Source organism: Gracilinanus agilis, chromosome 2 (genome assembly GCF_016433145.1).
Source record: "Gracilinanus agilis isolate LMUSP501 chromosome 2, AgileGrace, whole genome shotgun sequence".
Classification (NCBI taxonomy): Eukaryota; Metazoa; Chordata; class Mammalia; order Didelphimorphia; family Didelphidae; genus Gracilinanus; species Gracilinanus agilis.
The window spans coordinates 278,200,051-278,224,778 of record NC_058131.1 but is presented as its reverse complement, the minus strand read 5'-3'; the positions used below and the strand labels follow the sequence as shown (position 1 = coordinate 278,224,778).

General features: G+C 39.7%; 1 protein-coding gene across 1 annotated transcript in view; it reads right to left on the bottom strand.

Moving 5' to 3' along the window:
• The window catches only part of CCDC180 (coiled-coil domain containing 180), a 137,967-nt gene that overhangs the window by 65,137 nt on the left and 48,102 nt on the right, over positions 1-24,728 (bottom strand). Inside the window, 8 exon segments of the mRNA XM_044659683.1 lie at positions 446-592; positions 1,192-1,372; positions 3,523-3,698; positions 4,841-5,091; positions 11,337-11,605; positions 11,711-11,750; positions 12,620-12,746; positions 15,196-15,311. Coding sequence (XP_044515618.1) covers positions 446-592; positions 1,192-1,372; positions 3,523-3,698; positions 4,841-5,091; positions 11,337-11,605; positions 11,711-11,750; positions 12,620-12,746; positions 15,196-15,311 — 1,307 coding nt within the window.

Here is a 24,728-nt window from a genome sequence, read left to right as displayed (position 1 = left end):
CATAAAGAGTAAGACTTAATATTTGCTATCTTGTCCATCTTTTTTTTGGTGGGGGGGTTGGGGGGGAAGGAGGTTAAGTAAAAAGTCCATTCAGCTCTCTGCTTCAGCATTATAATTATGTCTCTTAACATATTGAAAATCAGTTTTCCACATTATGACTTTAAAGCTCTCAGAAGGCATAAGGACAATTATTTTGTCTTCCTTTCCTTCCCCTCTCCCCATGCATGCTTTATTTTCTTTACTGCCCTTCCATTTTTTATCTATAAGCAAAGTTTAGTGGTCTCATTATCAAAATTAACTGGGTCAGTGGAGAGAGAGAGAGAGAGAGAGAGAGAGAGAGAGAAAGGGAGAGAGAGAGAGAAAGAGAGAGAGAGAGAGAGAGAGAGAGAGAGAGAGAGAGAAAGAGAGAGAGAGAGAGAGAGAAGAAATCGACATCCGTTTTTACCTGCATCTTTTAAGAAAACCCATATTTGCAAGTCGAAGTTTCTCCATGTTTTCTTCTACATACTGTTTGAAACCACGGAGAGACACCTGCATAACATCCACGTAAGAGAGCAGCTCTCTGTGCAGGCTGGCACTTAATTGAGATAACCTGCAAGAAATGAAAGAAAGCCCATTTTAAAGAAGGAAAATTTCTCAGGAGTGTTGCCAGGATATTCTGAAAGAATCATGATCTCAAAATACTGGTTCCATACTATGCTCTCAGAGATTCTCTCCTTTTACTCCTAATTGTCAACTGCAGGCCACCGGTTTTCTGCCTCTGGTTTTACTTAAACAAAATTCACTTTTGTGAAACTAATTCAACTGTTTTCTGAAACAGAACAACCTATTGCTGCTTGCTTCCCTAGATGATTCAAATAAAATATTCAAAACCTAGTGTTTACAGCTGCACTTTAAAAAAAGGTTTCTCAGTGTGCTTTTTTATATAGTTGTGGCACTGGTGAGCAAAATAGCTAGGAAAAACTATTTAAGTTTACACTCTGTTGACGTAGCCATTTCAAGGTAGTGGGATACTTTGGGAAAATAGATTTTTAATTTTTCTGAGGTTAAAACAAAGGAGAATTGGATTATTTCTGGAGAGTATCTAGTTCTGTTCTTCCTCTGGAAGTTAAGACTAGTGATTCTGAGTCTACAGCCCAATAGAAATCCTTTGAAGACATTTTCCCAGCCAAGAGCTGTTTGGCCCCTTACTTTCGACTTGTTGTTGAGTTGAAGAAGGCTTGCTCTATGCTGGCCATCCAGTTCCGGAAGTTTCTATTCTTGTTACTTTGTTCTTCACTGAATTTATAGAACAATAATCGCTCTCTCTGAAGTGTATCCATGATGCTCGCACAGTGACGATCGAGCCGTTCTTGGTGAAATGTTATCTCGGCTGCAAAGCAAAGATGGGCCATGAGTGGGTCTTGCCACCTCTCTTGGCAGTCCCTTCCCAAACAAACTGGGGGACCAAATCAATTCCCAGACATTGAGGAATGATGGCAACAATGTGCCACTCTCACTAGCTGATAGTACCCAAAGAATTAGTAGGAAATGTTCAGGCTCAAAGAGATGACCCAGTATGAGAAATGTTGGGCAAAACAAATGGAAAGAGCATTGACTCTGGAGTGAGAGGATGTGTATTCAAATGCTGCCTTTGGTGTGTTTCTAACTTGGGTATCACTTAGCATTCATGGACCTTAGTGTTCTCAACTATAAAATCAAAAGACTGGGCTAGATGGCTTCGGAGGCTCCTTCTGGCTCTAGATTTCTGTGTTCCTATGTTCTGAATACAATCTTTTTATTCAAGGAGTTCAGAGTATTAGCCAAGGTATATTTTCTGTAGGATGAGACAGAAATCACCAGTGTATTCTGATTTACAAATTAACTGGGACAATGATTGTTTTTGGAAAAGATAGTCTCTTTTTCTCTTTTCCCTTAGCCTGAAGAGTCAAGGGTGGAGAAGAGCAGAAATTTCTCAAAGAAACGAGAAGTGAACAACACACATCAAGGCAAAAACAATGACTTATCCCTATAGTGATTTAAGATTTCAAAACACTTTCAATAACCCCACGGTAGAAAATTATCTTCATTTGTCTTTGGATCCTCAGTGCATAGCACAAGGTCTTCTACATAGCAAATGCTTTAATTAAATTATTGAAAGGGGTTGAACTGGTGGTTTCTGAGGCCCCATCGAGCTCTGAAATTTTAGGATTCAAATCCAACAGAGTTCTGAAGCCAACCTCTTGTAAATCCTTCAGGTCTCCACTGAAAAGGTCCTATTCTCTTGCAGATCAAAGCATGCTATTTTTCACTTTGGTTTATTTGAGGTTTTATTTTGAGATTTTGGTTTTATATGAATATTATCTTACAACAATGACCAATATGGAAGTGTATTTTGCATGATAACACCTATATAACCCAGATCAAATTCCTTATTATCTCCAAGAGGGGGGAAGGAAAGGGACGGTAGAAGACAATTTGAATCTTATGATTTCGGAAAATGTATGTTGAAAATTGTTATTACGTATAATTGGGAAAATAAAATTTTTTTGAATAAGAATTAAAAAAAAGAGATTCTATCTTCCTGGTTCAATGGGCTTACAGAAGTCGGATACAAAGGCAGGGATTACAGAGGTGCTACATCATTCATTTTGGCTACATACAATACTTTGAAGAATCTGGTATCTCACTGGAAATAGCACACATCCTTCTCCAGGGAAGACCTCAATCCATTCCTGCATTTCTTATCCTCTGTTGAAAGACACAGTGGATAGAGTGCTGGGTTTGAAGTCAAGAAGATTCCATTTTCTAGGTTCAAATCTGGCCTCAGACACTTACTAGCTGTGTGACTATCACTTAACCTTGTTTGCCTCAGTTTCCTTATCTGTCAAATGAGCTGGAGAAGGAAATAGCAAACCACTTCAGTATCTCATTCAAAGAAAACCTCAGATTTGGTCACCAAGGATCACACACAACTGAGATGAGCAATGTCAACTGAAGGTATGACAAAGTGATGCAGTGGTCAGTAGCCTCAAGTCCAGAAGAAACTGTACGTGTGCAACCTCTACCAAACTTGGAGGGAAGCGTAAGAGCTGCATTCACATGTTGACCAAGCTGTCATTTACAAAAGATTTTAATTTCTTAATGTAGTAAAAGAAAGGGCACAAGAAGCTATCACTCTTTTTCCCCGTGAAAACTTCAGACGAGTTGCACATTCACAGTCACTTTCCACAGTTTGCTAAAAGGTGCTAAATAGACTATAAGTGTTAGGCAAATGGAAGTAATTAACAGATTGTAACCACAATTCCAGGAAAATTCTCGGGCAGGCGCATTTCATAGGGTCCTAGATCTAGAGCTCAAAAGGATCTCCGAGGTCCTCCAATCTAAGCCTCTCATTTTACAGCTGAGAAAATGGAGACCTGGAGAAGGGAGGTCCTTGGTCTATGGTTACAAAGGACACTTGGACTCCAAATTTATTATTCTTTTCACTATACAATTCTTGACTCCTTGGGGGGCGGGGAATGGAAGGAAAATGGGAGGTACCCGCCCTGACGTTATGGATTTCCGTCCTTATGCGACTGAGCCTTGGTTTGTGTAAGTGGAGCTTCAGCTCCAGCTCTGAATTCAGCTCATCAGTCTTTGCATCAACAATGATCTTGGAATTAGTCACGCATTGGCCAAACCACTTCTCAAGGTGTTCAAAAAGTTCAAAGCGGACTCTGGGATCAAGAAAAAAAGAACTGGGTTTAGAAGACACTCCCATGTGATCTAGACTTTCATTGCCAGAGAAGTAGATTTAGGAAGTATACCAAGAAGTAGCAAAGTCACATAGAGGGGACATAATTTACTAGATAAATGCTTCGAAAAGTCTTAAGTTCAAATATGGAAATACATTTTGCATTATAATACACGAACTGCCTGCCAGCACCAGGGAAGGAAGGGAAGGGAGATGAGCTTGATCATATTACTTGGGAAAATCTGTGTGGAAATTTGTTATATAGAACACGTAATTGGTAATAAATAAATAAATAAAATAAACACCCAAACCAACCAATAAAATAAATGGATGGATGGATGGATGGATGAATAAATAAATGAAAGTTCTAAGTTCAGGGGCAACTAAGTGGCTCAATAGATAGAGAGCCAGGCCTGCAGACAGAAGGTCCTGGGTTCCAATCTAACCTTAAACACTTCCTAGCAATGTGATCCTGGGCAAATAACAACCCCAATTGCCTAGTCTTTCCTGCTCTTCTGCCTTGGAACTGATTCCAAGTCAGAAGGTAAGGGTTTAAAAAAAATTGTGAATGCTATTTTAGCAGTCCTTAGTAGATGGCCTTTGCAAATGGTTTTGCAAGGTCATAGCCAAAGCCACAATCCTTCCACTTACCTCAATTCAATTTAATAAGCATTTATTAAGTGCCTACTATATGCAAGACACTGGGGATACAAAAAAAACAAAAAAGAAAAATATCCCCTGCCTTCAGTGAGCATGCATTCTATTGAGAAAACAGAGCAATATATACAAAATAATTTTAGGAAGAAGAAATCATTGTTAATTAGCATTTTACAGAAATGTAGGAGCTTGAAGAAAGCTAGGATTCTCCCAACAGGTGGAAGTCATGGCTGGAAGCTGGGCTTCCTACCGTGATTTGAAGGCGACTGTCACTAAACCAATACACGACAAATAATTTTGCTGTGTTTTGTTTTGTTTTATCATCTAAATCATTGCTCCCCCAACTTAAAAGAGAGTCCCTTTTTGCTTACTTATCGCAGATGCATCTTTTCTAAACGTTTAACACTTTAAAGTTTTCCTCCTTAATAAAACCCAGACCAACTAATACTGATGGAAGGATATTCTTACTCTTTCTTTAATTTTGAAAACATCGAAGCTGGCAAATCCACATGTTCAAGGTATGGGGCAGTATTCACAACAGTGTTAGCGTCTTCTATTATTATATCAGCTCGTGCAAAAATCATTTTCCTGTCAGCTTCTTCAGAAAGTGAAAAGGCCAAATACTTGTTCCCACTGGAAGTTATGAAGGTCTCATACTCATCTTCAGAGGTTGCAATTGTACTTTCCTCCTCTCTTACAATCTCAGAGATTATAGGAACCTAGAGATAAAATGGCTTTAGTATTTAAGTGGAGCTATGTAACTAGGGTAGAGTAATTGGGGCCTCTCCTCAGGGCACGAAAATTTAGAGGATACTAAGAACACTTTTGGTCCTTTGGCAAACAAAAACAACTGAGCTTAGCACCTAGTTAGCAATAACAGGAAATAGCAAAATGGTGTCCTTTTTTCTCCCCTACGCCTCCAGTGAGCTCCTCCCCAGCCTGGCATCATCCCTGCTCTTCTTGCTTTTTGCATGATAGCTTTGTCAACAGCCATTGAGTAGTTCCTGGGTCTCTGACAAACTTCCAACAGAACCACATGCATTTTGTGCAGCTTGTTTCAAGCACACATGGGTGCAAGGGCCAGTCATCCAAGGATCATGTCTTACTAGGGTTTCTACTTAAGATTTACACCTTACATAGTTAGCAGCATAATCAAAACAATTTTTATCACCATATCCGAAGGGGAGAGATAGGGGACAGACTTCAAATGAATATGACATTTTAAATTTGAAAATCTTAGTGCCGACACATAAAGGTCAGCTGTAGCCATTAGGCAAAGAGAGCCTAGTGAACTGAGTGAATATGGAATGCTAAAGTCCACTAAGAATTTACTTTCTATAAGATCCCCAATCAGTATTCTCCATGCAGTGAGCATAGCAACGATTGACTAAAGGGACAGAGACAACATTGCAAGAGAATAAAGAGCTCATTCTACAGGGTAATGGCACATCCCAAGAGCAGGACGAAATCCATGATACTTAATACAACCATTGATATTCCCCTCTTCTGAACCAGTCTAATCCAATGGAATGCAATTCAATTAGCATTTATTAAGTTATCTACAATATGGAAAATGAGATGATCATGACCTGATAGAGAACTGGCCTTGGGAGTCAGAAAGACCTGGGTTTGGGTCCTACCCTGAAACGTTATAGCTGTGTGACCTTGGGCAAGTCACTAGATGCTCTTTTCAGAGGAGTTTGATAAAGGCAGAAGTGCAGGGTAATGGGAAGAGCACTGTAGGTAGGGATACCACTGGGAGTCAGTGACTAGATTCTAGTCTTTTGTGACTAACTAACTATGTGAATTTGGTCAAACCATTCCCAGCCCCTGAGCCTTCCTGCTTAGCCCTTGGTTCCTATGGTTACAGTGTTGGAATATGCAGTTTAACTTTTTTCCCCTCTATTCTACCTTTTTGGGGGGAGAAATTTCTAAACTTTTCAGTCAATATGCTTTAGAATCTTAATACATTTTCTTCGATTTCTTTCTAGTCCTATTGGCATGGGCACTGTGCAGAGATGGCAGAGACCCTGTACCCCTTAACTCAGGCAGGCTGTGAACAGGGAAATTCCCTTCCCCCTTCCTGTCCTGGTGACTTCCTAGGCTAAGACCATTATCCTTGGACATCCTTTAGACTGAGTCAAAGAGCGGGCCACACCTTGATAGCCTAAGCCCGGAGGATCTCAGGCAAAGCCCCCATTCACCGAATGCCTGAGTGCAAGGAGTCCCCTCCACACTCTTGTAAAGGATACAAAACCCCCTGAACTGGGGCATCCTGGGAACAACCCCCGATAGTTGCTCCACTCATGCTGCCATGCCATGTCTTGGGGAGCAGCCCCCCAGGGTTGTTCCACTCATGCTGTCTTGCTGACCATTGATCCTATCTTGCTAATAAATCTTTCTTTTGACTTTTAAGCTAAGTTTGGAGTGCTTTCATTCTTGAGAAAGGTTTCCTTCCCGAACCCTGGGGTTCACCATTTGCTCCCCTATAACACTATGTCCCAGGTACTAAACAAACAAACAAACAAAAACCAATATGGGAAATATTGTTTGCAATCTTATGATTACAGTGTGGCAAAGATAATAAAAGAATTGTCATCATTGAAGGGACTATGGGAAGATAAGCTCCCTGATTAGTGGAGTTGGCCTAACTGTGTTGGGAAACTATTTGGAATTGGACCAGAAAAATCTCTAAATTGCTCATACCCTTTGGCCCAGTGGTCCCACTACTGGCCACATGCTACAAGGAGGTCAGAGTTAGAAAGAAGGGCTCCATATATAACAAATTACTCAGAGCAATACTTTTTTACGATTAGTTTAAAAAATCGGAAATGAAAGAGTCGAATTGTTTGTGGGGGAATGGCTGTGGTATTTGAAGGTACTGTAATGCCACTTTGTTGTAAGAAACAATGAATTTGAGGAATTCAAAGAAACTTGTGATCTGTAGGAAATGAAGCAAAAAAAAGACGTATGGAGATCAATATGTATAATGATCACAATAATATGATCAGAGCACTAAAAGGTAGCCTAACTCAGATTAATTGCACTCATTAGTAATAATAGTAAAATTTATAATAGCATTTACCATGCACCGGGTACGGTGCTAAGTGCTTCAGGATTATTTGATTCTCACAACAACCTTAGGAAGTGGGTACTATTATAATCCTCATTTAATAAATGAAACAGACAGAAGTTAAGTGACTTTCCCAAGGTCACACAGCTAGTAAGTATCTGGGGCCAAATTAGGACTCAGGCATTCCTGATTCTAGATTCAGGGTTCAGTCCACCCCCACCCCCCAGCTGTTCTATCTTACTGCCAAAGAACAAATGAAATAAATTTCCTTCTTTTTGTTGGAGAACCAGGGGATGCCGAATGTTGCTTATGCTCAGTATAGTCACTTTGCTGGATAGTTAGCCCATTTGACTTTGTTGCAAAGTCGAGTTTTATAGGTTGGAAAATATGCCATAAAAACAATCGATGTTAAAACAAAACTTATACTCAATGATATTGTGGCTGGACTGCGTTGATATGATAAAAATGAAAGTGCTCTCGAAATCACTTTACCAATACAGAGCTATACAAACTATCCTGCCTAGGAATATTTCTGGAGGTAGACAAAATGATAACAACATTCATTTGGAGTAACAAAAGATCTGTAATCTCAAAGAAAATACAATGTAAGAAATTAGGAATGAAAAGGAAAGAGTACTTCCAGATTCTAAATTCCACTATTGCAATGTCTCTTCTCTCTTGGCCAAAGGTACCCTGAAGGTACTTGCCTTGTATGTGAAAGGAGATGTGCCTGCTGATGGAGTGAGAGAATGCTGAGCCATGATGCTGTGTCAGTGCAAAAGAAATTCTCTTCACTTTCATTGGACACACGCTTCTAGGAAGGATGTTGAGAGAGAAAGGCTGGGACTTTTGAACAGTGGACTGGAGCTTGAGAAGCCTTCAGATATGTCGAAGAAGATGGTCTATTGACTTCCAACGCTTTTAGCCCTAGACACTGCCTGAGAGCAGACTTCCCTTTGGTGAGATTCTTCTCTCTTCTAGTTTGAGATGAGCCCTTACCTCTCTTTAGGAGGAAGAGCTTATTCACTGTTATGCATACTCCTCTTTGGTATATACTAATCTGCATGACTTTTCTGGTGTGTGTTTTTTTAAAGGCTTATTAGTTATTCATGACAGTCTTTTGTACAACTAGCTTTTGGTGGAAGGGCCTAAGCTAGTGATTGTGAGGCTGAGGGCTACCCTCTCTCCTTTGAAAGTGATCCAGGAAGCAGCTAGGAGGCACAGTGGATAGAGTGCCAGGCTTGGAATCAGGTCCAGTAGGTTCAAATCTGGTTTCGGATATTTTCTAGCTGTTCGACCCTGGGCAAGTCACTTAACCCCCGTTTACCTAACCCTTGCCATTCTATCTTAGAGTTGTTACTAAGATAGAAAGTAAGGGTTATTTTTTTTAAGTGATCAGGGAAGTGTGGCTTTTGTTCTGAGCCTCTTAAAAGCATACATACTCTTAAGGCTGTAGATAGTTGAGATTTGGTAAATACAGTCTGATACCTCTTATCAGAGATAAAATAGCCTTGGTGGTTGAGGAAAATACTGACTTGTATTAATTTTAGTAGTATTTTTATTTGAAGTCATTTCCCCCTTGGCTTTCCCGGGTCAGACAGAAATGCTAGTTCTAGACTGGGATTACTTCCAGTCCTACCCCCACCAACTCCAGGCTATCAAACTGGGTTGAGACCTTTTGTCTTTTGTTAAGGTCTTAAAATGATTAAAGCCTCAGTGAACTCTGACCTATTTGAAAAGTAGGTAGGCCCAGAAGCATGGAGAGGAAGAAAAGGTGTGTTTGCATCTTCTTGGTGTGAACAAAGACCTGTTGCCCCTATGATGAAGTTATAAGGGAAGAGTTGAGGTCTCTAAGTCCTTCTCTTTTGAAACATCCACCAATGAGGACTTTCAGGGGAGGTTCAAAGGTCCAACTGTCAGGCCAATCAAGGAGTTATAACTCCCTTTATAAGCAAAAGTTAGGACTCAGATCTTTTTAGGGAAGGAGATTAGTGAAAGATCTATTATTTGTTCATGGGATTGAATGCCCCCATTAACAAAAAATGTTATTCTTAGGGAAATGGCCTCATATTCTTTATTGGTTAAGATCCAGATGCTACATAGGTCTTGGATCCTACTTACCTCTTTATGTATGCTAGGCATATCTCACAAGGAGATCAACAATAATTATAAAAATAAAGGTCCTATTACATGGAATACTATTGGGTCATAAGAAATGATGAACAGGACAATTTCAGGAAAACCTTGAAAGATTTATATGAATTGATGCAAAGTGAAGTATGAAGAACTAGAAGAACATTGTACATAATAATAATATCAATATGACATGATGATTAGCTGTGAAAGACTTAACTATTGTCAACATCGCAAGGATCTAGGACAACCCCAAGAGACTCATAGTGAAAAAGGCTATCCACAGTCACAGAAGGAACTGATGGAGTTGGAATACAGATCAAAGCATTCCATTTTCCCCTTTATTTCCTTCATGTGTTTTTTTCTAGAATATGCAATGTCTTCTATCCAATATGATGACTGGAAATACGTATTGCATGACAACATATACTTTACATATTCTACCTGCTGCCTTGGAAAGGAGGGAGTGAAGGGAGGGAGGGAGGAAGAGAATTTGGATTGCAAAATGTCAGAAAATGAATGTTAAAAATTGCTTTTGTATGCAATTGGGAAAAAAATGAAATAAAAAAGATCTTATATTTCACCAACATTTCCAAAGCAGCATTTTTTGGTAGTAGCAAAGACCTATAAATCAAGTTAATCTCCATTAACTGGGAAGTGCCTAAACAAATACATTAATTGAATGGAATGTTATTGTACTATAAGAAATGATGGCTATGAAGAACACAGAGAAGAAGCATGGACTGATATGAAGTGAAATCAGTAGACCCAAGAAAACAACGTACCCAATTCTCTACAACAATATAAATGGGGGGGGGAGGGGGAAGGAATCAAACAGATTGAATCCTGTGTAATTACAGTGATCAAACTTGACTTCCAAAATGAGAGAAAAAAAGGTACCTCCCTCACTATTTTGCAGAGGCAGAGATAATATGTATGAAATACTGGGTGTAATGCAAGACATAGTTGGCTACTTAGTTTTGCTGAAATACTTTTCTTTCCCCCTACTCACTTTTTCATTCTATTTTACAAGGCATAACTCTCTGGGGGAGGGGCAAGGAGAGGGATATATCTGGAAATTAAGGATATAAAAATGAAAAATATCAATAAAAATATTTTAAGGCATTGCCTTGTGATTTTTATTGGACCGAACATCATATGAATGCTAAATTGATTGATTTTGTAATAGTAGATCTATTACAAAAATGAATCAATTTAGCATTCATTATGTACTTACTATATGCCAGGCACTGTGTTAAGTACTAGGGATACAAAAAGAAATAAAAGACAGTCCCCTGGAGGGCAGTTAGGTACTCAGTGGACAGAAAGCCAGACGTAGAGACTGGAGGTCTTGGGCTTAAATGTGATCTCAGACACTTCCTGGCTATGTGACCCTAAGTAAGTCACTTCCCCTCCATTGCCTAACCCTTTCCACTTTTTTGCCTTGGAACCAATACACAGTATTGATTCTAAAATGGAAAGTAAGGGTTAGAAAAAGAGATAGTCCCTGCCCTCAAGTAGTTTACAATCTAATGGGGGAGACAACATGTACAAAGTAAACTATATGCTGGACAGATAGGAAATATTTCAGAGAGAAAGCACTGGAGTTAAGAAGGGTTGGAAAAGGCTTTCAGTAAAAGATGAGATTTTGGTTGGCACTTAAAGAAAGTTAGACAGGTCAGTGCCCAGAGCAGAGGAGGGGAAAAAATGTTCCCAGCAGGGCAGAGAGCCAGAGAAAATAAAAGTAGTTTAACTCACCTGGTAAGAAGATGCGATTTCCCAGCTTTCCTGTGTTACGTCCTCTGTAAAGTCGTCTAGGTCTGAAATCCCCAGTTCTGTGGGATCTCGAGGAGGGCTCGGTATCTTTTCAATTTCGCCTGCTTCTTCCTGGACGGTTTCGCTTATAATCTTGCTTGGGACTGATGTCACACGGCTGGCAGAAAGACTTATCTTGGAATCACTTTCAGGCTTGAAAAAATTTTTTATCATATCATGTAAATATGAGGGACTCTCTTGAAGAAGCTCCTCTGTTGTTCCCCAAAACAGAACAAGTAGATAGAAATAATGATAAACATGGACTCAATCCAAACCCAGGGAGCAAAGTGGCTTAAACTATATTGCAAAGATGTTACCTGACTCTCTAAACCGTATTATCACCTCGCCTTCCATGGTCTGAAACAAACGAAAAAGTATATAATTTAACCTTTTTTAATTTTAATTATTTTTTCCAGTTAGACATAGAAACAATTTTTGACAGTTTTCTGACATTTTAGGATTCAGATTTTTTCCTTCCATCCCTTTCCCATCTACCTCTCAAAGGCAGTGAATAGTCTGATGTGGGTTATACCAAGTGCTTTCATGCAATACATATTTCTCTATTGCTCATGTTGTGTTAGAAGACACGTATCACACATACAATAAAAAACTCATGAAGGGCATGAAGTGGAAGATGGCATGCTTGATCTGCATGCAGACTCCAACAATTCCTTCTTTAGCCAAGGAGAGCATTTTCATCATGAGTTCCTCGTGGTTATCTTGAAGACTTGCTTTGCTGATAATGGTTTAGTTCTTTGCAGTCAATCATCATAGGATATTTCTGTTACTAACGCTTTTACAAATATCAAAAGGCCTTTGGCCTCTTCAGTTCACATAGTGAACTTTTGTTTACAAAGTGAATATGTTTAAAAGCTAAGCCAACAGGGGCAGCCAGGTGAATGGAGAGCCAGACTTGGAGAAGGAAGGTCCTAGGTTCAAATCTGGCCTCAGACACTTCCTTGTTGTGTGACCCTGGGCAAGTCACTTAACTCCAATTGCCTAGCCCCTTTATTGCTTTTCTGCTTTGGGTCTGATATTTAGTATGGACTCTAAGACAGAAGATAAGAGTATTAATAAAAAAGAAAGAAAGCTAACTTGACCACAAAGACATGGCTTCATTTTTGCTTCTTCATAAACAAATATACTTTACATGTTAATATTTATACTATAAGAATATATATACTAATACATATATATTTATACTTAAAATGTTAATTATTTCATACCTGTTCATAGACTTCTCTAACACAAAAATATTGACTGAGAGAAGCACTGTATGCCTTCAACACTTTCAGAATATTAAACGGATAGTTTTTTAAATTGAGCAGGGCATCTTCATGAAAGTGTTTATACCTGTTATAAAAAAACATGTAGTTATCTGGGTTGTATCATATTAGAAACACTTATGCAAAATGGAAGAGGAAGCTAACACTAACATACACAGACCCAGGGAAATCACATTAGAGCTCCTTCATGCATCTTAAAAAAAATACAACAAAAACAACCCTTACATTGCATCTTAGAATTGATACCGGGTGTTGGTTCTAAGGCAGAATTGCAGTAAAGGATAGATAATTGGGGCTAAATGACTTGCCCAGAGTCACACAGTTAGAAAATGTCTGAGGTCAGATTTGAACCCAGGACTTCCTAACTCTATACCTGGCTCTCTATCTACTTAACCTCTTGGCTGCCCCAGCTTTGTGTGTCTTTAAACCTTCTTCCATATATCTTCCAGTTTGGGGTGATAAGAGTGTCTTTAATATGCCTAAAGTTAGTTGATAAGAATGGAGGCTGAGTTTCTCACTTCCCCAGAAATCATAGCCAGAGTTCCAGGTTACTTAGAAGCCTGTTAAGATACTCGATCAATTATACTAGGATAGGCAGAAGGTGCTGGATTAGGAATCAGAAGCCAGTCAAGTGAACATTAAGCAGCTCCTGTGAGTGAGGAATTATGCTAAATCCGAGGATTCAAAGAAAATAAAAAGACAGTCCCAACTTTCAAGGACTTCCCAGGCTAGTGGGGACAACAATGTGGTTAGCAGATATGATGTTGGCTGAGAGGCAACAAAGAAAACTGAGAAGAAGCAATCTTTGAGAAAAGGCTATTAGATTTGGCAATTAAGAGACTGACACCCGGGGCAAGTTACTTAGCCTTTCTGGTCCTCAGTTTCCTCATCTGCAAAATGAAGGGAATTGGACTAAATGATCTCAAAGGCCCTTTCTAGCTCTAAAGTTATGATCCTAAAATGTCTGGATTACATTTTCCTTCCCCAGATAATTGGTATTTCTATAATACCCCTGGAAAGTACTTTATATCCATTATATCATTTAAGATTCATGACAGTCCTGTAAAGTAAGTACTAGAAGTAAAATTCTTCCATTTTAGAAACAAGGAAACAGTCACAGGGAAGCTAAGGGACTTGCCAATGGTCACGGAGCTTGGGACAAGCTCCAGGACAAGATCTGAACTTACATTTTCCTAGCAAGATAAACCCAGTATAATCTCTAACATATAAAGGCTCATCTTGGAGGGAAAGACCCAGGGTAAATCCTGAGGTCTATACTTAAAACCTTTCTTGCTTGATAGGACTTGTCAGAATTTGTGTTCTGCCAGCAAAACCTTGCTTTATACCACCATGAGGCATCTAATGTAGAGGTTTTTCCAGAACCAAGTGTAAATGTAAAAAAGCATTTTTTTTTTAAATTACTGTCAGGGCAGCTAGGTGGTTCAGTGGATAAAGAGCCAGGTTTGGAGAGGGGGGGACCCTGGATTCAAATTTGACCTCAAGACATTTCCTGCTGTGTGACCCTGGGAAAGTCACTTACCACCACCACCACCACCCCCAGCCAATTGCCTAGCACTTATCACTCTTCTGCCTTGGAACCAATATTCAGTATCAATTCTAAGACAAAAGGTAAGGGTTTTACAAAAAATAAAAAGTAGCGTCTTTCATATGTAAAGGTGATAATACTTAATTATTTAAAGCAGTGATTCCCAAAGTGGGCGCTACCGCCCCCTGGTGGGTGCTGCAGCGATCCAGGAAAGTGGTGATGGCCACAGGTGCATTTATCTTTCCTATTAATTGCTATTAAAATTTAAAAAAAAATTAATTTCCATGGGGCTAAGTAATATTTTTTTCTGGAAAGGGGGCGGTAGGCCAAAAAAGTTTGGGAACTACTGATTTAAAGTAAGGCAGGAGGCAGGTGGGTAGCTCAGTAGAGTGAGAGCCAGGCCTAGAGACGGCAGGTCCTAGGTTCAAAGCCGGCCTCAGACACTTCCCAGCTGTGTGACCCTGGGCAAGTCACTTGATCCCCATTGCCTAGCCCGTTTACCACTCTTCCACTAAGGAGCCAATACACAGAAGTTAAGGGTTTAAAAAAAAAAATAAAGGCAGGTGGTTTTTAGTCCATAGTTTCCTGTTCAGCCTCAGCCAATTTTAAGTATTTGCAACCTGACTGGCTAGGGTTAAGGTTGTATATGACCTCAAAAAGAGTCTCTGTGTGAAGTCATTTTTTATTTTCCTTTTCCATCTTCATGAGTCTTTGTTTTTCTCCAAATCCTTGTATGACAGTACAATGTGGTATAATTGTTGTAGGATCCCCAGGTGGGCAGGAAAGGGGCACAAGCTATCTCCTTACAAAGTTAATATTTCCTTGGAGGAACTACCTTCGCCTAGGTACCACGTCTTCCCCAAGGGAAAGATCATGAAGGCCTGTAGGCTGGGCTTAAATTGTCTACATCCTTCACTTTTTCTGCCACTCCAGGTTTTCTTCTTGTTTGTAGCATACAATGCTTACTTACCTTTTTTTAATGTCATAGAGCAGAAATCGAACCTTGTCCAGGTAACACTTCAAAGAATCCTCATTGTTTTGTTGTCTCATCTGATCCAGAACAATATCTAAGCATGCTTCCTTTAACTAGGGAAACATTTTTTTAAAAATCAGCACAGATCCATTAAAATGCAAGATACAATCAACCTTTGCCAATTCCTTTCCTTCTCACCAGTCTGGATCAGAGAAACAGACCACAGTCTAGCAAGGGTTGGAGGAGAGGGAACACATTCATTTATTTTCATTCAGTTTTACAAGCACCACTGATGGCCTATATTCAAGGCTACCTATTGTATTTTGAAAGTCATTTCTCAAAGGAATTTGAAATTATTCAGGCAAACAGTGGCATTTTGGACCTAGAATACAGCACAAAAGCAGGGTTATTTGTTTTTTGTACCTGATGGATATAAAATAATGGACTTAAAACTGGGAGAGACTTTAGAAGTTATCTTTTTCAATCCTCTCCCAATCCAAGTTTGTTTTTTTTTTTAATCCTTACCTTCTGACTTTGATTTTTTAAATTGAGGTAATCACAGAACAATAAATCAAGCCCTGATTTGTAACATTTGCCAACTTAAGAGCTAGAAATGTACCCTGAAAATCTGATAATTTGCTCTTGCAAGATGGTTTGAGCTGGTCAGCACACCCTTGGTATTTCTTTTGGAAATCTCCCCAAATTGAGTTTTGTCGTCACAAGCTTTCACTAAAGGATTAAATAGGAAGAACGGGGCATTTTAAAATAATTTAAATAATTGATTTGGACAGTGGTTCATCTCCAAATATGGGCAGTCCAATGAATGGACTCAGTTTTAGTCTGGAGATGCTGTCTGTGTTTGCTCATTGGTTCTTCTAAGACATGACCTTAACTATGACTTAGTTATCATTTGCCCTTATTAGGGAGAGGCGTTCTAATTTCTTCAGAGAAATGCTTGATGATTGCAAGAGCAGCAGAGACCACACAATGCCCAGAGACAACATGTTCACTGGAGAGAACGTGCCCCGCTGAAAGCAGTATGTCCAGAAGACATGGCAACTCTGTAGCAGGAGAAATGGCAGTTCTCTTGGCCAAGACGTTCCCTGTAATTTTTGTTTGTATCTTATCTCCTTATTAGACTATAAAGTTAGAGGGAAGATGAGGATCCTGTCTTTTCTAGAAATCCTCTGTAGTGCAATGGAATAAGTGCTGGATTTTTAGTACTGAATTTGTGGTTATAGAGTTGAGTTCAAGTACAGACCCTGTCTCTTATTAATCGAATGACCTTGGGCAAGCCACTTAACCTGTTTTCTTAGCTATACAATGAGGGGGTCAGAGTAGCCAGACTCAAAAGTCCCTTCCAGCTCTAGCCAGATGATCCTATAATTGATCTTATCTAAATTCTGCATCTTTTCTTGTGCCCAGTACAGTGCTCTGAGGTCCCTCATAAGTAGCCTGTTAAAACTGGCTCCCAAACAGCTTTGGGTGCACCCTAGACCCAGAAGCCAGGACAGTAGGTTGGAAAGGGCAACATTAGACTGGTAGGCAGAGGACTTGAGTCAGAGTGCAAAGACCAACTTAGGATAGGCCAGTGTTCAGGCTCAGGATGGGAATGACATGGCACACTCTTATACCATGTAATCTATATCAAAAGGAAAGTTATGGGGCAGCTGGGTATCTCAGGGGATAGAGAGTCAGGCCTGGAGACTAAAGGTCCTGGGTTCGAATTTGGCCTCAGACATTTCCTAGCTATGTGATGCTGAGCAAGTCACTTCATCCCCAATGCCTAGCCTTTACCACTCTTCTGCCTTAGAACCAATACGCAGTATCAAGTCTAAGAAAAAAGGTCAGGGTTTTAAATAAATAATTTTTTAAAGGAAGTTCCCTAAACAATATCGTAGAAAAGATACTCAGCTAAGATATAGGGTTGGTTCAGTTGCTTTTTTTCCTCTTCCACATTTGCCACCACAACATGGCAGTGGAGCAGCAAGGAGCACTGACTACCTACAGGCTGGGTACTCATGATTTGGGTGACTTAACTTCTGCAAACTGTGTCAATTGAAGGTATATCATTGGATGTTATAGTAGCTTTGAGAAGCTGCCATTGGTTGGAGCCTTAGTCCCCTGGGAGAATTAAGTTTTGAAGATGTCATTTTAAGGAAAAACTAGTCTATGTTACATGGCTTCCAATCTTATACCATAGGTTCTGGTAAATTAACAACCAACTCTCAAAAAAATCACACAACACATTCAGCATTATTAACACTTTCTTAAATCTAGACAATCAACAAAAGAATAAATTAAGCCCTGATTTGTAATGTTGCCCATTTCTGAGATATAAATGCTCACACTGATCAGAACTGGTTCCAGCATACCACTGTATGGCTTCCAACCATATCAGTAGTAGATATTTTTCCTTCCACAGCCACCAACTAGCTGTGAATCCCTGGGTCTAAATTACTTCAATTTTTCGAGCTCAAGTTACTTCATCTGTACAAGTAGGGAGGAGTAGGCAATTTTACGGTCTATCTTGGTTCCCTCCCCCGCTTTATTTTAAACCCTTACCTTCTGTCTTAGAATCAATTTTAGTATTGGTTCTAAGGCAGAAGAGTGGTAAGGGATAGGCAAATGGAGTTAAGTGACTTGCCCAGGGTCACATAGCTAGGAAGTATCTAAGTCTAAGACACATTTGAACTCAGGCCCTCCCCTCTCTAGGCCTGGCTCTCAATCCTCTGAGCCACCCTGCTGCCTCTGGACTCTCTCTCCCTCCATCCCTCTCTCTCTCTTTCTCTTTCTCATAAAGATATTTTATTTTACCAATTACATGTAATAATAAGTTTTCCAAAGTTATATGATCCAAATAGTCTCCCTCCCTTCCCTCCCTACTCAGAGCTGGCAAGCAATTCGATCTGGGTTATGCATTATTATCATGCAAAACATTTCCATATTGTTCATTTTATAAGAGAATACTCATATAAAACTCAAACCCCAAAATAAAACCCAAATAAATTAAAATGGAAAATCATATGCTTTGATCTGCATTCTGATTCCAAAAATTCTTTCTCTGGAGCTGGAGAGCGTTCTTTGTCCCAAGTCTCCCAGACATGCCCCAGACTCTTAGTTCTAACATTTTATGATACTACCTTAAACTTGCCAATTTGTCTGCTAGTCATATGTTGGAGCCAAGGGCTGTCTTTTACATCTTTTTATTTTCCAGTGCTTAGCATAGTGCCTGGCACATAGGAGGTGCTTCAAAAATGTTAACTGATTGATTAAAAACACTTTGAAAACTTAAAACAATTATATAAATGCTAGTTGATTATCATCATCATCATCATCATCATCATCATCATCATCATCATCATGATTAGGAACACGCCTGGACTCCCAGGCAAGAAGAAGAGAAACAAGAGTTAGGCAAACTGAATGGTATCTAAGGGTAAAACATGAAAGTGCACAGCTGCTTAAAGATAAGTTCTGAAGAAGTGTGTCCCAAGATCTGTACCCTATCTGACCCTACACTGGGAGCAGGACTGGTGGTTCCAGAGGCCTGCAGCTCTGGAGTAACCACAATCATCCCCCATGGGGATGGGACTTCTCCAAGGGGTTTTCTTTGTCCTGGTCAAATTGCTTCTCTCTTTTTCAGTTAGCCAGATGTACTAGTTTTTCTGTTCTGAATTTGCTGCTCTTAAATGATCTCTTTTACCTAATTTAAAAAAAATCCTTATTGAGGAATGAACTGTTTGATTTCTATAAGAAATGGAAAGATCTATATGCGAAGTGAAATAAGTAGAACCAGGAGAACATTGCACACAGAAACGGAAACTTTGTGGGACGATCAAATGCAATAGACTTTGCTACTAACAGCAATACAATGATCCAGGATAATTCTGAGGGACTTATGAAGAGAATGCTATCCAATGCTAAAAAAAAGAACTGTGGGAGTAGAAATCCAGAAGAAAATGTGATTTATCATTCGTTTATATGGGTATATGATTTGGGGGATTTGGTTTTAAAAGATTGCTCTATTACAAAAATGAATAATACAGAAATAGGATTTGAGTGATAATATACTTATAATCCAGTGAAATTGCTTGCCAACTCTGGGAGGAAGGAAGGAAGAGGGGAGGGAGACAAGAATCACGTAACCAGGGGGCAGCTGGGTGGCTCGGTGGATTGAGAGTCAGGCCCAGAGATGGGAGATCCTGGGTTCAAACCTGACCTCAGACACTTCCTAGCCGTGTGATCCTGGGCAAGTCACTTGACCCCCATTGCCTAGCCCTTACTACTCTTCTGCCTTGGAACCAATAACCAGTATTGATTTGAAGATGGAAGGTGAGGGTTTTAAAAAAAAGAATCATGTTACCATAGGAAAAAATTAATAAAATAAAATTGTTAAAAAAACAAAACAGCACCTTATTGACCTAAGAAGGATGAAGAAGAGTTCTTTCCCAATTCTAACAAACCAAAAGGCTTGGTTAGTGGAAACTGATCTGGGGGGGCTTGAAATTCTTCAACAAAGTAAAAGAGTGATATCAGAAGTATAAGCCTGGCATATAAATCTAGGATTCAGATACTTCTAGATATAAATCACAAGCTTGTGGAGAGTGACTGTAGGCTGAACCAGAGGGATGCTTGGGTTAACTAGTTTCATATTTTGTGGGGAAAGGAATGAGCATTTATTAAGTACTTACTATATGATCCAGGCAATATGATCATTTGACCCTCAAAACCTACCTGAAAGGTAGATGCTGTTATAATCCTTTGATAATAATAATATAATATTATGGACTGACATGCCATTCTGGTAGGCCGAGTTCTAAAGGAAAGTCACTCCCTGGAGACCAGAGATCTGCAAGAAAGCTGGGCTTTCAGAGTGTCTCCCTCCACTTCTCCTAATACACTGGGTTCTCAGCCTGCCTTATTTGCTGGTGCCACCTGCTGCCTACACAGAGAAATTCCCTTGACCAATCTAGGCTTGTACTACATCACAATTTACTGCCTTAAAGAACCAACTGAGGAGCTGGGGGATTGAGAGCCAGGTCCAGGAAGTCCTGGCTTCAAATGTGGCTTCGGATTCTCCCCCGCTGTGTGGCCCTGGGCAAGTCACTTAACCCCCATTCTCTAGTCCTTACTACTCTTCTGCTTTGGAACAAATACACAATATTAATTTTGAGACAGAAAGTAAGAAGGTAAGAAACAACTATTTGCTCAGTTTCACTAAGCCAATATGTGTCAGAAGTGGGCCTTGAGCCTTTTTCTTCCTGATTTGAAGGATAGCTCTTTATCCATTATTCAGTGCCTCAAATACTAATTATATAACAATAAACATCATAATTGCTGGCAGTTATGTAGTACCTATACTGTGCTATGTGCTTTATAGATATTATTTTATCCTCACAACATCCCAGTGAAGTAGGTGCTATTATTATCCCCATTTTACAGTTGAGGAAACTGAGGTAGGCAGAGAATAAGTGACTTGCCCTAAGTCACACATCTAATAATTATCTAAGGTTAGACATGAACTCAAGTCATCCTGACTCCAGGTCCAGGTTCTATCCATTGCCAAAATAAAGAAGGTTATTCCATTAGGTAGCAAAAAAGATCAAGAAAAGCTTTATGTTCAAAGCTTAAGCCATTCCATTTGCCTTTGTTTTTGAAATACCAATAACATCACAGGTTGAAGTCTTGCCTTGCAATTAAATTGGATAGGGTTGTTGTGAGGATCAAATGAGATGATATTCTAAAAGTACCCAGCACATAGGAGAGGTTTAATAAATGCTTGTTCCTTCCCTTCTTCTTTCCACTTCAGCTCATGGTGAGTTACCCCTACTACTCTGTACTACTGTTGCTGCTCCTCATTCTGCAGGCTTGTATTGTTCAAAATTGAGGCACTCTTCTCTTAATTTTTTCATCCAATCCACTGCCAAGTCCTATAAATTCTATCTTGGATCTTATTGAATTGCATTATGCTGAGTTGGATTGAAATGAATGGCAAGTTTAAGCCATGTATCGCACTTGGGCATGAGAAGTGTCTCTGAAGACATCAAGGACAACATGGCCTGAAAAGGGGGTGACCTGGGCGTGGAGCAAGAGTAAGAAATAACCAAAGGAAGGCGTTCAGGCCTCTGGGCAAATCCCCCCTCTGGAGAATGTGTGGCAAGGCAAGAACAAAAATTATACAAGATGAAAAGGTAGAGATGGGCTACAATTTCCACAAGTGGAGGTTCCATTGATATACTAAAATTGCTTTTGTGTTCCTGGGCATCTGCTACTAGGGGGAGATTTTTTTTAAATTGACTTTTCTCCTACCAATATATACTAGAAAAAAACTTTTTTTTTTAAGTTTAATTTTTCTCTGGACTTAAAATCTAGCCATTGTGCTGTATTAGCTGAATAATAGATGGTAATAGAACTGATATGGAGTTTTAGTTCAGGGGTACTATAAATATTAGCCTCCATCCTTTTTATTTACATCGGAAAGTAAAAAAGGAATTGGTACAAATAATGAATTCTTTCTGATATGGTCACATTATTTAAACTCGCACTACATATTTCTAGGGCTGAAAACAATTATATTTTACATAATTATTACTTCCAGTGAATTTGAACACATGCCTACTTCAAGGAATTCATTAAAATGATTCATTAATTATAATTAATCCATCTATATGAACTGAAAAGACCTCCAAGAATTGATGCAGAGTGAAATGAGCAGAACCAGGAGAACACTGTACGCAGAAAGTGAAACATTATGGAACAATCCAATGTAATGGACTTTGCTACCAGTAGCAATGTAATAATCCAGGACATTCCTGAAGGACTTATGAGAAAGAACATTGAGAGAAAGAATTATGGGAATAGAAATGCAAAAACAAAAACTTATGACGTCACTTATCACTTGTTTATATGGATATATGATTTGAGGTTTCAGTTCTATGGTAAAAATGAATAATATGGGGGGCAGCTGGGTAGCTCGGTGGTTTGAGAGCCAGGCCTAGAGATGAGAGGTCCTAGGTTCAAATCTGGCCTCAGACACTTCCCAGCTTTGTGACCCTGGGCAAGTCACTTGACCCCCATTGCCCACCCTTACCACTCTTCTACCTTGGAGCCAATACACAGTATTGACTCCAAGATGAAAGGTAAGGGTTAAAAAAAATGAATAATATGGAAATGGGTATCAAGTGATAACTTTTATACAACCCAGTGGAATTGCTTGTTAGCTCTGGGAGGAGAGAGAGAAGAGGAGAGGGAAAGAAAATGAATCATGTAACATGGAAAAATATTTTTTAAATCAAAATTTAAAAATTATAATTCAATCACTAGGTCTATTCATTGGGACCTAGCTGTACCCACTCTTGGACCTCTGCAGGAGACCGATATTCTTTACTCTCCTACTTAAATTTGATGTCTTATTACTGCCTTTAAGCTATGTCTGAAAAAAGCAAAACAAAATAACTGTAATTGAAAGTCACAGGGGCCCCTTATCCTGAGATGTTATATAAGAATAGATCTTAAACAGTAAAAAGGGCCAGAGAGAGAAGCCCCAAGGGACTGTTCAGTGCTATTATAGGCAACAATGATAAAGATAAAGTATTATCTGGATGGCTTCATTTCAAGCTGTTAATAGACTAGCTGTGTGACACAGACAGAAAGTCTTAGGTCCTATTCCTGTCCACCAAAACTTGTTAGCTGCATGATTGCAAATGGGTTATTCTATTCTCTAAGCCTTAGTTTCTTCATCTGGAACATGAAAACAATAATACTTCCTCAAAAGTCCTGCTTTGATGTCCCAGTATAGTGAGGAGTCACGCCTAGATTCTGGATTCTATGTCAGCGGAATGGCATCTCTAACAGGTTCTACTAATCTGGAAAGGATCTGAGCATGGTCCTGGCAACAGATGTGTGGTCTCTTAAGGGTCACATACAGATAAGTTAGGAAAGGCTCATAACCAAGATTGGCCACCAGGCGAGTCATTTTTCATGAAGATATTAAGATTGGTCTTTGGGAGACTTCCGGGTTAAGATGGCGGCAGAGTAAGAAGCAGCTCTTAACCTCTCCTGACCGAAACACACAAAACTCCTCAAGGGGACATAAAAACAAGTCCAGACGAACGGAGGAACCCCACAACAGGGCACAGCGTGGAAGGTACGTGGAATCGAGACAGTTCCAGGCTAAAAAGGGCTCCCACTCAATCGCGAGCTGAGCAACTGCCCCACCCCCACCCCCTCCACACTCACCTATAGCTCCGAACCCAGCTAAAAAGAAATAGAGCAAGTTTGGGGCACCCATCGAGTCATCGGCAGCTCCGGGACCTGTTCCTGAGAGCAGCAAGACTTAGGACCCCATTAAGTCAAGAACGCACGCGAAATCTGAGCGCGCGGGAGCAGAGAGTGGACGCTGGGCGCGCGCCCGCTGAGCAGAGGCGTGGGTGCCGGCTGAGCAGAGGCGTGGGTGGAGGCAAACACAGCCAGGAACTAAAGCCTAAGTGGGGAACCAGTGCAGATGGTATACGACTGTGGAAGCAGCGCCCTGAGACTTGTAAAGGAACCTCCTGCAGAGGATCAAGCAAGGGAATCCACCAGGGGGCCTGACCTTGGAAAAAACTAGAACTCAGACCTCAGGAGCCAATAGATCTCAGACAGACACAGAGAGCGAGGATAAACCTGAGAAGCTGCTGGGCTAATGATGGCTAATCAGTTACAGGAAATTCAGAAGAGAAAGAATAATAACAAAAAAAAGAAGTCTTTAACACTCGACAGCTTCTACACAGAGAAAATCCAGACAACCGAGAAAACAGAGGAGGAGAACAAACAACCATCCAGACCCTCCCCAAATAAGGAAAACTCCTCACAAGCTATGGAAGAGTTCAAATCTGAGATTCTGAGGAAAATGGAAGAGATCTGGCAAGAAAATAACAGCTTAAAAGGTAGAATCTTGCAACTGGAAAGCGAGTCTCAGAAACCAAATGAACTAATAAGCAAATTGAACACAAGAAATGACCAGATTGAAAAGGAATACCAGAAGATTATGGCCGAAAACAAGAAGATTATGGCCGAAAACCAAAAGATTATGGCCGATTACCAGAAGATTATGGCCGAAAATCAATCCCTAAAGGCTAGAATTGAGCAAGTAGAAACTAATGATCTCTCAAGACAACAAGAACAAATAAAACAAAGCCAAAAGACTGAAAAAATAGAAGGAAACATGAAATATCTCAATGAGAGAGTGACAGACCAAGAAAACCGGTCTAGAAGAGACAATTTGAGAATAATTGGTCTTCCAGAAAAACCAGAAATTAATAAAAACCTGGACTCTATACTAACAGAAATAATTCAGCAAAATTGCCCTGAAGTCCTACAACAAGAGGGCAATATAGACATTGAAAGGATTCATAGAACACCTGCGGCATTCGATCAAGAAAGGAAAACACCAAGAAACATCATTGCAAAATTCAAGAGTTTCCAAGCAAAAGAAAAAATCTTACAAGAAGCCAGAAAGAAACAATTCAAATATCAAGGAGCAACAA